At 36.8% G+C, this 18,042-nt stretch overlaps 1 protein-coding gene across 1 annotated transcript in view; it reads right to left on the bottom strand.

Moving 5' to 3' along the window:
• GDPD1 (glycerophosphodiester phosphodiesterase domain containing 1) overlaps nt 1-18,042 on the bottom strand; it is a 47,683-nt gene that overhangs the window by 27,404 nt on the left and 2,237 nt on the right. The window contains exon 2 of the mRNA XM_006735056.3: nt 10,013-10,055. Within this exon, the coding sequence (XP_006735119.1) occupies nt 10,013-10,055 (43 nt within the window). The remainder of the gene's footprint in view (nt 1-10,012; nt 10,056-18,042) is intronic.

Genomic DNA, 18,042 nt, shown 5'->3' with positions numbered 1-18,042 from the left:
TTCTAGGTACACACAGAAAAGATTTGAAAGAAGGGACTTAAATATTTACACAACCATGTTCATAGAAAAATTATTCATAATAACCAAAAGTAGAAGCAACTTGTCTATCAACTAATGAAAACAAAATGTGGTTACAAAGAAGTATTATTCAGCCTTAAAAAGGAAGAGAATTCTGGAGAAGCCTGGCTGGCTTAGTTGGTAGAATATGTGACTCTTGATCTCGGGGTTGTAAGTTCAAGGCCCATGTTGGGTGGAAAGATTACTTAAAAATAAAATCTTGGAATGCCTGGGTGGCTTAGTTGGTTAAGCATCTGCCTTCGGCTCGGGTCATGATCCCAGGGTCCTGGGTTGAGCCCTGCATGAGGCTCTTTGCTCATGGGGAGTCTGCTTCTCCCTCTCCCTCTGCCTGCCACTTCCCCTGCTTGTGCTCTCTCTCTCAAATAAATAAAATCTTAATAAATAAATAATAAATAAATAAATATATATATATTTTTTAAATCTTAAAAAAAAGAAGAAGGGAATTTTGATATATGCCACAACATGAGTGAGTGAATCTTTAAGACATTATGCTAGGTTAAGGAAGCCAAAAACAAAAATACAAATACTTAATGATTCCACTTATATAAAGCTACCTAAAATAGTCAAGTTAATAGAAAGAAGAATGGTGGTGACCAGGGCCTGGGGGGAAGGAAGGGGGTTAGTGAATTATTATTGAATGGGTCCAGAGTTTTGGTATAGAAAGATGAAAAAGTTCTGGAGATGAATAGTGGTGATGGTTGCATAACAACGTGAATGTATTTAATGACACTGAACTGTACACTTAAAAACAGTTAAAATGGTAAGTTTTATGTCATATATATTTTACCATGATAAAATAAAAATTTTTAAATTAAAAAAAAAAGAACAAAAATTGAAAGGATTAGATCAGACAATCGCTAAGGTTCCTTTCACATTCAAGATCCTATGACTTTTACAAAAGGGAGTATCACAGTGGTTAGGAGTACAAACACTGCCCCCAAAAAAGGGTAAATATGTGAGGCAATGGATGTGTTACTTAACTTGACGGTGAGAATCCTTTCACAACGTATACACATATCAAATCATCACATGTGTACTTGAAATATAATGTGTCAATTATACCTCAATAAAGTTGGGGGATAAAGAGCATAGACACTGGCTCTGCCACTTACTTGGACAAGTTATTTAGCTTCTCTATGCTTCAGCTTCCTTACTTGCAAAATAGTGATGATAATATTAGCTCCTCCCCTTACACCTTACACTCCAAACAGCCCCACACTTTCAATACTCTTGCCTGAAATGTCTTTTGCAAAAACAAAAAACAACGAATATACAATAAAATAATAGATGTAAATTTGAACAGGCACTTCACAGATGAGGATTTCCAAATGGCCAGTAAGTGTATGACAAAGTTCAACAGGGAAATGTAAATCGAAACCACAATGATTGCACTATATATCCACCACAATGGCTACAATTAAAAGGACTGACAACAAATTAGCAAGATAGTGGAGGATTGGAACTCTATATTGCTGGTGTGAGGGTCAGTTGGTACAATCACTCTGGAAGGTATAAATGTAGACCTACCCTATGATCCTGCAATTTCACTTCTGCTTAAGTATATATCTGAGAGGGATGAATTTATTTGGCTATTAAAGAGCAGATAACAGGGGCACCTGGGTGGCTCAGTCGGTTAAGCATCTGCCTCAGGCTCAGGTCATGATCCCAGCGTCCTGGGATCAAGCCTTGCTTCAGGCTCCCTGCTCAGCAGGGAGTCTGCTTCTCCCTCTCCCTCTGCCTCTCTCCCTCCCTCCCTCTCTCTCTCTCTTTCTCTCATTTTCTCTCTCTCAAATAAATAAATCTTTAAAAAACAGGTAACATTATTTCACACATCATGGATGAATTGTACAGGTATAAACTGAAGAAAGAAAAGCTAGAGACAAAAGTGTAAATACTGTATGATTACATTTATGTTATCGGGAACAAGCAAAATCAATTTATCATAATAGAAATTAGAATAATGGCTATCTAGGGGCAAGTAATGTGGACTGGGAAAGGTCACAAGGATACCTTCAAGAGTGCTAGAAATGTTCTATATCTTTATCTGAGTGATGGTTACAAAGGTATATACATTATGTTAAAATTTACTGGGCTATACACTTAGATTATGCATTTTATGGAATGTATATTATATACACACAGTAACAGGTTTGTTTGTTTTTAAGTTTTTCTTCCTCCCCTTATCTGCTCTTACTCATCCTTCAGGTCTAAGCTTAGAAACCACCACTTCAGGATATCTTCCCCAATCTTCCCAGATTAGACTGGGTCACCAGGTTACATACTGCTAAATTGCCAGGACTTCCTGTAGCACCTGTGTTTACTCTGTCATAGTATTTACCATGCTGTTTTGAATATATCCATTTATCTCCCCCCTGCCCAATGAGACAGGAGATCTTTAAGTAAAGGATTTGTGGACTATGTCTAGTTTACTGTTGTATTCCTAGTGCCTAGGCACAGGACCTTGCACAGCTGGTACTCCATAGTATTTGTTTAAAAAACTCTATGTAAAATGCCCACGTAGCACTTTATGCACTAATCACCACGGGTGACATTTCAAGATGAAGAAAAAGTAAACATGGGTGGAGCAGGGAGAAAGTTTTAGAAAGAAACATTTTTTTTCTTTTTAAAATTCAAGAATGGAAAGAGTAAGCTGTGGTGAGCAGAGTAGGGTGAGAAGATACAAAAGTAGATAAATTACTTTTGTGCAATATATTCCATGCACTTAAATTGTTTACTAGTCGTTTTATATGAGGTTAGGTCTCTACAACTAGATTAAATTCCTAAAGAGGAAAGGCCTATGTCTGCTCCATACTTTCTAATGTTCATGATGTTGGGTATATTGTAGGTATCTAACACATTTCTAAATGAGTGGAATGAAGCCATGTTTTACTTATCTATTAGAAATCTATTAACATTTCGGGGCACCTGGGTGGCTCAGTCATTAAGTGTCTGCCTTTGGCTCAGGTCATGATCCCAGCGTCCTGGGATCGAGCCCCGCATCGGGCTCCCTGCTTAGCAGGGAGTCTGCTTCTCCCTCTGACCCTCACCCCTTTCATTCTCTCTCTCTCAAAAATAAATAAAATTAAAAAAATATTTAGAATATAAACTTCTAAAGTGCAAAATAAGGATACTTCCATTATTAATATATCTAAAAGACAACATTTTGAACACCAATTTATTCATCACCAACAGAAAGAATTACAGCAGGAATTTAATCTAAGAAAAACTGAACATCCTTTTAAATATATAAGCACTCATGATTCTTATTTTGCCTGTGATCTCCTATGTGGGGTGAATGTATCTTCTCTTTTATACTTAAACTTGAAACACGTAATATAAAAATACAAATATAAATTTGTATATAAATATATCAATTAAGGAATAAAGTTTTAGCAATTGAGTAAAAGTTTCTTAATGTTTTTAAAACAAACTAACTTGGCTCCTTAATGTAATTCTTACTAAGATGTAATAACTAACTTTATGTGTCCTCTTCTAAAGGATAAAAGAGAATATTTATTGGTCAGTTGTGTGTGTAAAAATAAAATGCAAAAAGAAATAAGCAAATAGGGGCGCCTGGGTGGCTCAGTCGTTAAGCGTCTGCCTTCGGCTCAGGTCATGATCCCGGGGTCCTGGGATCGAGTCCCGCATCGGGCTCCCTGCTCCTTAGGAGCCTGCTTCTCCCTCTGCCTTTCTCTCTCGCTCTATCTCTCATGAATAAAAAAAAAAAAGGAAAAAAAAAATAAGCAAATAAAACAGTTTTTGGTAGAATTACTTTTCTGTATTTTTAAATTTCCTTAAATATTATTGTTATACTGTGTTCAATTAAAAAAAAATGTAGAGGGGCGCCTGGGTGGCTCAGTCGTTGAGCGTCTGCCTTCGGCTCAGGTCGTGATCCCAGGGTCCTGGGATCGAGCCCCGCATCGGGCTCCCTGCTCAGCAGGAAGCCTGCTTCTCCCTCTGCCACTCCCCCTGCTTGTGTTCCCTCTCTCGCTGTGTCTCTCTCTTCAAGTAAATAAATAAAATCTTTAAAAAAAAAAAAAATGTAGAAACTGTAAGCAATACATGCAGCCAGCAAACAGTTTTGAAATAAAATCCTAAAATCCTTCATATAGCTAAAAAAAAAAAAAAAAAAATTGGTACTACTGATTTTTGGTCATGTGCATATCTTACTTTTGTTATTTTTTTTGTATGAGTATGTGAAGGGGAGTAAGAGCAGGGGTTATCTATATTTTCCTGTATTTAAAAACAATTTTGCAGGGTGCCTGGGTGGCTCAGTTGGTTAAGTGTCTGCCTTCAGCTCAGGTCATGAGCAAGGAGCCTGCTTCCCCTTCTCCCTCTGCCCCTCCGCCCTGCTTATGCTCCCTCTCTCTTGCTCTATCTCAAATAAATAAATAAAATTTTTAAAACAACAAAAAATATATAAAATAAAAAAATTCTGCATTGGGCTCCATGCCGAGCATGGAGACTACTTAAAATAATAAATAAGTAAATAAATAAACAAACAAATAACATTTTAGTATATGTGCTGCCGAGGCAAGCACAATAAAATTTTAAAAGTCAATTAAAAAAATTAAAAATAAAAATAAAAAATTTAAACATTTTACCTAAGAAATCTTTCTAAGTTTGAAGTTTGCCTTCAGCTGAAATGTGGGCTGTTTTAGACATGTTTAGGAATTATATACAAAATAGTTTCTATTTATTGTAGGCTTATCTTTTATCAATAAGCTAATAAAAACTTAGAGCAATAGTAAGTGAGTGGATCCAGGACAATTTGTAAATGATCCCAAATTTGATACACAAATAGCTAGAACATAGCCAGAAAAAGGAAAAAAAATTTTATCACTTTGGCCTTCAAAATCTCCCGTAAATAATAAGCATCTACTTCAACTGAAGCGCCAGATATTTTATAGCTGAATTTCTTTTTTTTTTTTTTTTTTAGGATTTATTTATCTTGGAGAGAGAGAGAGTGTGAGCAATCAGAGGGAGAGAGAGAGGGAGAGAATCTCAAGCAGACTTCCTGCTGAGCTCCCAAGTGGGGCTCCATCTCATGACCCTGAGATCATGACCTGAGCAGAAATCAAGAGTCCCATGTTTAACCAACTGAGCCACCCATGTGCTCCAATATAGGTGACTTTCTGACAAGCTGATTACATAGAAAAAGGGAAGCCAAGGCTTCAACATTACCAGAAAAAGAAAACTCTAGCTCTAAAAGATTTGAAATTCCACAGAAACAATACATAACAATTTAAAACAGTCCCTATACACTATATGTTAACTAACTAGAATTTAAATAAAAATTTGGAAAAAATAAAAATCGTAAATCCAAAAACAATAACAGACCCAAATTAAGGAATTCATTTGAATCTCATTTATTCCTCACACCACTGAGGTTTGTTACTATTCCCATTTTACATATGAGAAATTAGTATTGTATTAATTAGATATTCTGAAAAATGTATCATGAGAACCAGGTCACTGATTAATTACTTTGACTGTCTGCCAACTTGTACTTCCAGCTACTGCTAAAACAATTTGTTTCTTTCTTTCACCATTCATGTTAATACCACAGGGATCAAATTGTCCTATGGGTATTTACAAAGGCAGCCTGGTTTAATAACCTAGTTTTATTAGCTCTTAAGAGCTAGATTTTACATACTCAAGGTCTTAGTGACTGTGTGTGTGTGTGTGTGTTACAATTCCTTAGTTTCTGGTTTTGTGCTTATTATGGATGGGGTTCTCTCTCCTTCATTTGTCTTCTGTTAATGTTCTGCTTTGTTCCTGAGTGCCCCATTCCATTATCTCCTTTAGTAAGTAACTAGTGAGAGTCTATTAGCATCAGAACTAGGTGTTAAGGGTTGAGAGATCAATAAGGAAAGATTCTTGTTCTCAAAGGAATCACAAAAGAGCCATATTCATAACCTAAGGTGTTTGTGAAAGCATTTTATAAACCACATTACAGGACTTTTTATAAATTGTGACATACAAAAAGAAAAAGAAAGAGGGAAAGAGAGAAAGAAAGAAAGAAAAAAAAGAGATAAAGAAAAGGAGAGAGAGGGAGGGAGAAAGGAAGAGAGAGGGAGAAAGAAAAGGAAGGAGGAAGGAAGGAAGGAGGGAGGGAAGGAAGGAAGGAATTTTTTTTTAAGATTTTATTTATTTATTTATTTGACAGAGAGAGACAAGGCAAGAGAGGGAACACAAGCAGGGGGGCAGTGGGAGAGGTAGAAGCAGGCTTCCCGTGGAGCAGGGAGCCCGATGTGGGGCTCGATCTCAGGACCCCGGAATCATGACCTAAGCCAAAGGCAGAACCTTAACTGACTGAGCCACCCGGGCGCCCCAGGAAGGAATAAATTAATTGTGAGATATGATTATTTCTCTTCAGTCCTAATTACTTCTTTTTTTTCTAAAATTTTTTAAAGATCTTATTTATTAATTTGAGAGAGAGAGAGTATGAGCAGGGGAAGGGGCAGAGGGAGAGGCAGAAGCCAACTGCCCACTGAGCAGGAAGCCCAATGTGGGGCTCAATCCCAGGACACCAAGATCATGACCTGAGCTAAAGGCAGAGGCATAACTGACCAAGCCACCCAGGTGCCCCAGTCCTAATTACTTCTTTAGACCCACTATAATGAATTAATTTTCCATACACTCTTAAAGTCCTTTCAGTTTCCCAGATGTATCTTGTCTACATACCCTCACATCTTTTTTTTTTTTTTAAGATTTTATTTGTTTATTTGACACACAGAGAGAGAACACAAGCAGGGGGGAGCGGCAGGCAGAGGGAGAGGGAGAAGCACGCTCCCCGCTGAGCAGGGAGCCTGATGTGGGACTTGATCCCAGGACCCTGGGATTATGACCTGAGCCGAAGGCAGACGCTTAACTGACTGAGCCACCCAGGCGTCCCTACCCTCACATCTTAATCTCAAACATTTCATGTTTTTTTTCCTCCCTTTTTTTTTTTTAAAGTAATCTCTATACCCAACGTGGGACTTGAACTCACAACCCCAAGATCAAGAGTTGCATGTTCTCTGGACTGAGACAGCCAGGTGCCCCAAATATTTCACATTTTAAAAATAGTTTCTTGGGGTGCCTGGGTGGCTCATTTGGTTAAGCGTCTGCCTTTGGCTCAGGTCATGATCCCAGGATCGAGCCCTGAGTCAGGCTCCCTGCTCAGCAGGTGAGTCTGCTTATCCCTTTCCCTCTGCTTCTCCCCCCAGGACGTGTTTGCTCTCTCTCTCAAATAAATAAAATCTTTAAAAATAATAAAAAAATAAAAATTGCTTCTTCCTCTGTACCAAATGGTCTTCTAGTCCTGGTATCTTTTCAATTTTCTGGTTAATCTTAACCAGGCTTCCCCACCAATTATTTATACTTTCTGTAATATCTTCTTGTTTTCCCTTCCATGTTATAATATGTATGCTTTGTGAAGTGTTTATCTACACATGCACATAAATAAGATCTAAGTTTTAGCTGCTCATTTTATTTTTACTATTTCTCCCTATCAAAGATATACCATACTTAAGCACAGTATCTGTCTTTTGTCAATTATGTATTATAACTCCACATTCTTAATATACTGCACCTTGAAAATAGTATGTTTACATGATTTTTTTCTTGTTGCTCATGAAGTAGGTATTAAAAAAACAAAAAACCTCCTAAGTATCCCAGCAGTTAAAATATTCTACTAATAGAATATTTGTAAATGAAAACAAAAGTATTTGTCAATAGCAAGAGCATTGATGCATAAGATAAAACACAAAAACCACCACCAACGAATTTTTGGTTAAAATCAGGGGGTGCCTGCGTGGCTCAGCTTGTTAAGTGTCAGACTCTTGATTTCGGCTCAGGTCTCAGGGTCACAAGATGGAGCCCCAACTGGGCCTTCATGCTCAGTGAGGAATCTGCCTGAGTGTCACTCCCTCTGCCCCTCCCCCCATTCACACACACTTGTGACCTGTCTCTCAAATAAATAAATCTTAAAAAAAAAAAAACCTGCTGAAGATGGGAAATGTAATGTTCTATCTAGCAAGTAAAAACCATCTAAGTAAGACATTCTCTAAATACCAAAAAACTTTTCAGATGATCAAAATCTTCAAAGATAAAAATATTTATACCCCATCCTTAGAAATAATTTATTATACAAATGTACCATTCTTAGAAAGTTTATTATATAATTGAGTATTTTAATTTCATAAATAAGGGTGGTTGGTAAAAATTTAACAAAAAATATGGGGAAAAACTTACTAAATAATATACCTTAAATATAAAGAATGCAGGGGCGCCTGGGTGGCTCAGTTGTTAAGGGTCTGCCTTCCACTCAGGTCATGATCCCGGGGTCCTGGGATAGAGCCCCGCATCGCAGGGAGCCTGCATCTCCCTCTCCCACTCCCCCTGCTTGTGTTCCCTCTCTCACTGTGTCTCTCTCTGTCAAATAAATAAATAAAATCTTAAAAAAAAAAATATATATATAAAGAATGCTAAAATCACTCAAAGTTATAAGCATTTTCTCCCCAGGTAATATATATCACTACATCCCAGGGAACAAATATTTGATAAAACATAGTATACGGGGGGGAGGTATGTGTATGTGTGTATGTGTCTCAGTGTAAACTGCACAAATAAAATTATATATATATGCATTATATATGTTATATATAATTATATATATCTAGATTTATATATTATATAGATATCTAAAGATACCTACATATATGATCTCAGTGGAGAAGATAACTTAAAGTAATTTATTTTATTTTATTTTGACTTAAAGTAATTTAAATTATTTTGTTTCAGAATCTGGAAAGTTTTTTCCATAGACAGGAGGAAAGTTTTTGCATTTTTAGGGTTTTAGAGAATTTGGGGATTATAGTCAAAGGCATTGTAATAGAGAACACAAAGAATAAGCAATGACAAACACAGGAGGACAGGATTTAGATGAAACTAGAATATGGAGAAGCAGTACATTTGGACCTGATAACAGGAAAAATAAACTCTCAGGTGTCTTTGTTATTTTTATTTTATTTATTTTTAAGTAATCTCTATGCCCAATGTGGGGCTCAATCTTACAACCCCAAGATCAAGGGTCACATGCTCTACCAACTGAGCCAGCCAGTCTCCCCTAAATTCTAAGTCATTTTAAATGATAAGAAACAGAACAAAAACTTAAGCCAAATTCTGATTTCTCAGTCCCAACTGTATGCATAAAAATGGTTCAACAAATGTGTCAGAAAACATTTTTCTTACTAAATATGGAAAGGTAATGTCTTCCATGGAGTTTAACTTTTCATATCCTCTGCTTTATTTTTCAGGGAAAAGAAAACAGTGTTTTCACCATTACCACAGACTAATGATCATTTACTCTAAGACAGAGAACAAGGTATCAATCAGCTTTCATTCCTGTCTCTCCTGCTGCTTCTCTGTGAGGTGCTCTAAAAGAGATCAATAGGAGATATGAATAACTGAAACATTGGGGATAATCTAATTTACCTTATTCGAAAAAATAAGACCAACACTCATAAGGCTTCAAACAAGAAAGACCAGATCACAGGTTCAGGTCTGTAGAGGAATTACAGAGCAGACACATAATCTTATTCATAAACAGCAACCAATGTTAACAGTTGTTTCATTTTCTCCTTTTCTCTTTCTCTCCAAGACTAATTAGCATTACACAGTGTGTTCCTTGTTACAAAAGCCTTCTTTCAGCTTTAGAACTATAGTATCTTTTGATTACCCACAACTCTGATCTAGTTTTTCAGTTATCCAGAAGCCAGACACTCTGTAACACTTCAGACTAGCTTAAAAAAAAAAAAAAAAAAAAAAGCTATTTTAATAAAATAGAAACAACTGTAACAAGTGGATGCAACATGTATACTATCTTCACTTTGTGAATCATCATCACTTCAAAGATAAACTATAAAAGAATACCTTTTTATATACTTACTGCTGAAAGGCTGCCATTGTATTCTCCAAATTTTCTCCAGCCCCTGTGAAAACATTAAATTTAAATTTCATTTACTTAGCTAATTTCAACTTTTTAAAAATTTTTTTAAATTTTTAAAAAGATTTTATTAATTTATTGTATTAATTTATTCACACACACACACACACACACCCATGAGCAGTGGGGAGGGGCAGAGGGAGAGGGAGAAGCAGGCTCCCCGCTTAGCAGGGCTCTGGGCTTGATCCCAGGACCCTGGGATTATGACCTGAGCTGAAGGCTGATGCTTAACTGACTGAGCCTCCCAGGTGCCCCTAATTTGAACTTTTAAATTTTTTCAGAAATTCACTTTAATAAGAAACATCTAGTGAATCTTGATGTTTATATACTGTGTAGACATTACAAGTTTTTTAAAGAGTGTAATGGTATTTTGAATTGCTTTTTGGCTGCACCAGGAAGAATCAAAGATTAAAACAAAGCCACAGCAACACAGAAAGGTTAGAACCTAAACATGTTTTTTTAACCTACAATATCTGCTTGTCATAGGAAAGACAGAAGAGGACTTGGTACATATACACCTCCTCAGAAACAGTTAAACCATCTCCTCTACATCCCCATACTCTCTTATGCATCTCTCTAATAAGAATTTATCATATCATAAATTATTAAACTGACTCCTCCTTTTCCTATGAATTACTGAAAATAAGTGATTGTTTTAATCACTTTGGCTGAAGGCAATATAGTGTAAATAAAATCTTTAAAAAAATATATAGTGTAGTAGTTGAAGGTGGAGTTAGGATCTTTGCTCTCAAATCTATTTGATATTTGCATGACCTTGGGAAAGTTACAAAACCTCTCTGGGGCTGAGCTTCCTTATCTGTAAGAAATGAGGGATGCCTGGCTATCTCAGTCAGTGGAGCATGAGACTCTTGATCTCAGGGTTGTGAGTTTGTGCCCCACATTGGGGTTAGAGATTACATTTAAAAAATAGAATTAAAAAATTTTTTTTTTATTAAGTAAAGTCTACCCCCAAAGTAGGGCTCAAACTCATGACCCTAAGATTAAGAGTCACATGCCCTACTGACTAAGTCAGCCAGGTGCTCCCCCAAAAAATAAAATCTTAAAAAAGAAAAAAAAAAGAATGAGGATAAAGATGGCACCTATCTTATAGGATTGGTGTAGTTAAATGAATTCACACGTCAGGTGCCCTATGTCATCAATTCAAAAAATTAGTTTTCCCCTTTTTAAAGTTAGGGTGCATTTTACAACGGATGGATGGTGTGTAATAGTTTATTTAGCAAGATTTTCTCTCTCAGCAGCATATTAAATATGTGCATTTTAGGTGCGCCTCGGTGGCTTAGTCAGTGGTGTCTGACTCTTGCTTTTGGCCCAGGTCATGATCTCAGAAGCCCAAGATTGAGCCATGCGTTGGGCTCTGCACTGGGGTTGGGGTCTGCTTAAGATTCTCTCTCTCTCTCCCTCGGCCCCTCCCCCACCTCGAAAAGAAAAGGAAATGTGCATTTTATAACTAATGGCATTAGATTTAATGAAATAGTGACTATTCAGTAAAAGTAAAGGATTATTGCTATTATTATTACTATTACCACTATTATAGTAACTGGTGCTTGGTGAATGTCCACTGACTGATGAATGAATAACATTGCAATGACAAAAAGGACACAGATAAAAAGTATCTCATCCTCTAATATTATGTATACTAGGTAGAATCAATTAACATAACATGCTAGCCATAAGTTTTAAAATATTTTAAAACTAAAAGATTTCAGTATTACTAAATAATTAATGGGATGTACAGGAAAAACACTTATGAAATACTTTTCCAAATACTTAAGAAAAACAGCCAATTTCTTTTTAGCAAAAAGAAACACTTCAAGTTTATGGTACTGTTCAAGTATTAGCATTAAAATGTTTCACATACAATACCATCTGGACATATTTGTGAGAGTATTAAAATTTTCTTCTTTTATATTGTTAGATTTTACTTTTATGGCAACCTAATTAATAATCAATAGAAACACAAAGTATGAAGAAATGAATATATTAACTGAATGTTCTAGAGTCCCATAGTTTAGTAGAGAGAATGGAATACCCATGTGAAAAAAGCTACTTTGATTTTAGGTTTTACAGTTGATGCACAATAGAAAACATATGAAGTAAATCTAAGATTATAGCTTTTGTCAAATAAGTGCTCTTTAAAAAAAAAAGTAAGTGCTGTTTAGGTTAAATGACTTTTTCTGTTTATTTATTTACTTGACAGAGAGCGAGAGAGAGAGCACAAGCAGAGGGGGCAGCAGGCAGAGGGAGAAGCAGGCTCCCAGTGGAGCAGGGAGCCCAATTTGGGGCTCAGTCCCAGGACTTCGGGATCATGACCCAAGCCAAAGGCGACACTTAACCAACTAAGCCACCCAGGAGCCCAGTTAAATGACTTTTAAAAATCTAGTTGGTGTTGGGGCACCTTGGTGACTCAGTCAGTTAAGCCTCTGACTCTTAAATTTCGGCTCAGGTCGTGATCTCAGGGTGGTGAGATCGAGCCCCATGTCGGGCTCTGTACTAGCTTGGAGTCTGCTTAACACTCTAGAATATGACCAAAAAGGATAAAGAGTGCTACTATGTTATTCATTTAAACCTAACAGCTTAAGCATGAAAACACTGTTACTTAAGATCTTTGATTTTATAAAATTATAAGTTAGTAGACAGTATTAAACAATGAAAAGACAATCAAGATATTAATAATTAATAGAAGCTACACATTGTACTTAGCACTTTATATATCATTTCATTAAAACCCCCACAACCAGAAAAAGTTGGGTACAGTCACATAGCCAACGAGGGGAAATACGATTCAAGCATAAGCTATATGATTTCAGATCCCATCTTTTTTACCACTATGTGGCAGCTTCTATGCTGCCATTCGTAGAATGCCTTTATTTCAGTTTTACAGATAAGTTATTCATATTGGCCCTTATTCCCATATTCTTCTTGTTTATAAAGCTTGAAGATAAATTCTACAATGATAACACCCACAAATTACCTGTTAGATCCATATGGTGAAAGCCTGCAGAGTAACTAAGGGAACTAATTAAAAAGTATGCCATTCCTCTCCAAGGAATTATTTGGTGGTAGCTCGTCTTATGAAATTATTTGAATTCCTTTTCTTTCCAGTTATATCATTTATAGAAGCATGCTTGCCACTAATTTTCCTTCTCTTTCAATAATCAGTTTAAACAATGCCTGGCTTTGCAAATCACCATCCAACATATAAACAAATGTTTAATTTTTAATTTTTAATTAGTTATTAAATTATGAAATGGGAAAGAGAATGAGTGTCACAGATTTTACATGCTGTCCTAATGTTTATAATTCCTCTGCTTACATCATACTGCCTCCCTCTTCCAGTTCACACTTTTCACTTGAGAAAACCTTCTCTGAAAAGTCCCAATTTCTTTATTTATAGCTTCAATATGTACTTCCCAAGTTTTCATTCTGTATTAACTTTTTCTCTCTTATATAGTGCTTCATAATTACTTTGTAACCAGTTAATCTTTCTCTTTCTTCTTTCTTTCCTTTTCTTCCTTCCTTCCTTTTCTTTCTTTTTCTTCCTTTCTTTCTTTTTTTCTTTTTCTTTTTCTTTCTTTCTTCCTTTCTTTTCTTTCTCTCTCTTTCTTTTTCTCCCTTCCTTCCTTCCTTTCAGAGAGAGAGCAGGGGGAGGGGCAGAGGGAGAGGGAGAGAGAATTTCAGGCAGACTCCACGCTGAGCATAGAGCCTGACAGGGGGCTCAGTCTCATGATCCTGAGATCACGACCTGAGCCAAAACCAAGAGTCAGACACCTAACCAACTCTTCCACCCACGTGCCCCGTGATCAGTTAATTTTTTTTTTTAAAGATTTTATTTATTTATTTATTTGACAAAGAGAGAGAGTTAGTGAGAGCAGGAACACAAGCGGGGGAGTGGGAGAGGGAGAAGCAGGCTTCCCACCGAGTAGGGAGCCCGATGCGGGGCTCGATCCCAGGACCCTGAGATCATGACCTGAGCCGAAGGCAGACGCTTAACGACTGAGCCACCCAGGCATCCCAGTTAATTTCTGATAGGACAGGAAAAGTAAAGGAAACATTCTCTTTTGTATCTTTAATTTATTTTTTTTAAGATTTTATTTATTTATTTAACTGACAGAGAGAGAGAGAGACAGCGTGAGGGGGAACACAAGTAGGGGGAGTGGGAGAGGGAGAAGCAGGCTTCTGGCTGAGCAGGGAGCCCGATGCAGGGCTCAATCCCAGGACCCCAGGATCATGACCTGAGCCGAAGGCAGTCGCTTAACCAACTGAGCCACCCAGGCGCCCCTTTAATTAGATTTAGATGCTGTGAAGGAAAGAAATATCTGCTTGGTTTTCTTTTTGTCTCACAAATGTTTTATATACCAATAAACATTGTAGAGTTGTTTTATAGATGTGCTCTAACCACCACTATTATTAACATCTTTGTATACATGATAAATGTGTGATGTTTATAAAACCAATGACAAATATGACCATGTGCATCAGCCACATGCACACGAAGAAACCTTCAAAATTAAGTATTTTCTGATATTGGAAAAGACAGCTTAGTGCAAATAAAACATATGCTAATGTTTGAGATATGATCCTATCTCAACTCAGAATGAAATTTTTCAATAAGTCAAGCAATAAAGTAAGTTCCTTCTTCATTTCTTTCCTCTTTTCCTTCCTTCCTTCTTTCCTTCCTTCCTTCCTCCCTCCCTCCCTTCTTTCCTTCCTTCCTTCCTTCCTTTCTGAGAGAGCACACAAGCAGGGAGGAGGGCAATGGGAGAGGGAGAGAGAATCTTAAGCAGGCTCCAAGCCCAGCACAGAGCCCAGGCTCAATCTCACGACCCTGAGATCATGACCTCATGATCTGAAATCAAGAGTTGGGACCTTAACCAACTGAGCCACCCACTCTTCTTTATTTTTAAATTCATTTGTTCATTCAACATTTATAGTGTGCCTTGGAAATAGTATATATGACTTGCATAAGAGCATAAAGAGCTTATAAGGAGTAGAGATGGTATATACCAAGAGCATTTCTCAATATGAGTTCCCTGGAACACTGCACACTTTATTTCTGTATCTCAAAAGGAAAAAATGGTGAAATCTGTATTCACAGGTATAAGAAAAAATGAAACACATCAATAGCACAGAAGGATGTTCAAACTGTATACTGATATCCAGGCAGCATTTACTAACTACCACATGTATACTCTCTTCAATGATAAGTGGTTTTTGTTATGTATCTGGTCATAATTTCAGTAATTTTTCTATAATGATATTTTTTATATTTAATTTTTCTAAATTTGTATGCAATTTAAGACATATTATATCTTTTAGCCATTGCTGAAATTAAGTACATTTTAGTTTGCTTTCTTAAGCAGGAAAGTACTATTAAATAAATGATAAATGACTTCATTGCTAATAAGGTATTGGTAGGAATGAGTGAACCAGTTGAGGAAATGAATAAGGAAAAAGTCCTTGTTGAAAGGGCACCTGGCTGCCTCAGTCAGAAGAGCATGTGACTCTTTTTTTTTAAGTAAAGATTTTATTAATGCTTCTTGGGGGGAAGCGGCAGGCAGAAAGAGAGGGAGAAGCAGTCTCCCCATGCGGGACTCAATCCCAGGACCCCAGGATCCCAGGATCATGACCTGAGCCAAAGGCACATGCTTAACCATCTGAGCCACGCCGAGCATGTGACTCTTGATTTCATGGTTGTGAGTTTGAGCCCCATGTTGGGTGTAGGGATTACTAAAAAAAAAAAAAGAAGAAGAAGAAGAAGAAGAAGAAAGGAAGAAAAAGAAAGAAAGAAAGGCAAAGAAAAGAAAAAAGTCCTCATTGAAAAGTGAGAAGAGTTCCTTGAAAATAGGACTGAGGGAACAAGAAGAGAAAGAATTGATACCCTGACATGGAACATGTTTCAGGATGCAACTGCAGAATGCCACTTCCACTGACACTTTTGAAACAAACTGATGCTTCAGTTTCTTCCTTGAACATCCAATTAAAGTTTAGGACCCAGAAGCAGCCAGTGTCCGACAGCAAACTTACCCTCAAACTTATACTTTCCAAATCATTCTGTGGCAGGATACCCAGATTGTGACAATACTCTGTCTCAAGATCAAGGGTGAAAGATTAAGAGGGAAGGGGGGATTTCATGGGTTGGTGATTTTTTTTATTAGTTGGCCACTGAACCCTAATACATAGACTTTTTTTTTTTAAAGCCTGTTGCTTAATTCAATTGGCTCATGCAGATAGATTAAGGAGTATTAGAGTATGTTATTTCCATATTTCCCTGCAACTGTACCTCTAGCCAACTCAGTTGGCATCTGAAATAAATGTATATATACACTATGATTCCAGGAGACGCCTGGGTGGCTCAGTTAAGCATCTGCCTTTGGCTCAGGTCATGATCCCAGGGCCCTGTGATGGAGCCCCGCATCGGGCCCTCTGCTCACCAAGGCGCCTGCTTCTGACTCTCCCCCCTGCTCATGCTCTCTCTGTCATAAATCGATAGATAGACAGACAGATAGATAGATAAAATCTTTATATATGCTATGATTCCAAATACCAGAATATAGGTTTTTAAAGGATATACTTCAAAATGTTAACACATTATGTCTGGATAGTAAAGTCTTAGGAACTATTTTTTCTTTTTTCATTTCTATATTTTCCAAATTTCTACAATGAACATGAGTTACTTATGCAATTGAAAAGAATATTAATAAAATTCATGCTTTCATAGAGAAATTAAGAAAATGGCCTTTGAGAGTATTGCTTGCTCTCCATTTGATCCAAAGGATGTATCTTTGATCTTATTGGTGTTTCATCAATACATTGTAGTTATAAAAGGTGTTCTTTGGTCAAATAAACTTAGGAAACACATGGGAGGGATCTAGCATGCAGTAATTAGCAGACAATAATTTATTATTGTAATTATGTTAGGATCTGCACTAGAAGCTAGAGACAGAAGCATTAATAAAATCTGAAACCTCCCCTTAAGAAACTCAGTCTAGTAAGGGAGACAGATGTATTACATATCCTATTACAATATAATGTAATACAATGTATGCGCTAAAGAGGCAAGAACAAAATAAACCTACAGCATTTAATTTTGAAACATTAAGTTCCTCTTTCAAGGACAATCAATCTTAGTAAAAGGCAATATGTTCATTCAAATTTTGAAAACATTAAGTATAGGGTGATCTTATTCCTTCTCAATTAATTCAAAGTTCTACTACAAAACCCATATGTAGATCCCTGTATCCATGCAGATATTTCTAAACAATTTTCAGTTTTCAAAGTGCATTTATATACCTTATCCTTCTAACAACCCAAAGAGAAGCAAACAGTCCCCATTTATAAATAAGGAAACTAGGTCTTCTCCTCAAGGCTAACTAGTGGTCCAGAATCTGACCCAGGTGATAATGCAGACATAATATAGTTATAGCAATGCTGGTGTATGTACTTTATAAGATATATTGATCAATGTTTCAGTCTTGGAATGGTCATACATCTGGTTTACATGAAATAATCAGGTATTTGAAGTTAGGGAAATAGAGAATTAGCCTAAATGTTAGTAATATGCACAGAGAGACTAGTGATTGCTGTTGGCAGTGTCCAAGACAAAAGTAAAAAATAGGGGCACCTGAGTGGCTTAGTGGTTAAGCATCTGCCTTCGGCTCAGGTCATGATCCCAGGGTCCTGGGATCGAGCCCCACATTGGGCTCCCTGCTCTGCAGGAAACCTGCTTCTCCCTCTCCCACTCCCCCTGCTCGTGTTCCCTCTCTCACTGTCTCTCTGTCAAATAAATAAATAAAATCTTAAAAAAAATAAATAAAAAATAATCAAGGAGGTGACTTCTTCCTTGACTATTATTTTCCAGAAACTTAGTATCTTGAGTTACAAAGTATTTTTTAGTAAATATCTCCTCTGTCACTCTGGATTTAATTGTATTATTTGGTGCACATACTCAACAA

Source organism: Leptonychotes weddellii, chromosome 15, assembly GCF_054177405.1.
Source record: "Leptonychotes weddellii isolate Sample4059 chromosome 15, ASM5417740v2, whole genome shotgun sequence".
NCBI lineage: Eukaryota > Metazoa > Chordata > Mammalia > Carnivora > Phocidae > Leptonychotes > Leptonychotes weddellii.
This window is presented reverse-complemented; position numbering and strand designations above follow the sequence as displayed.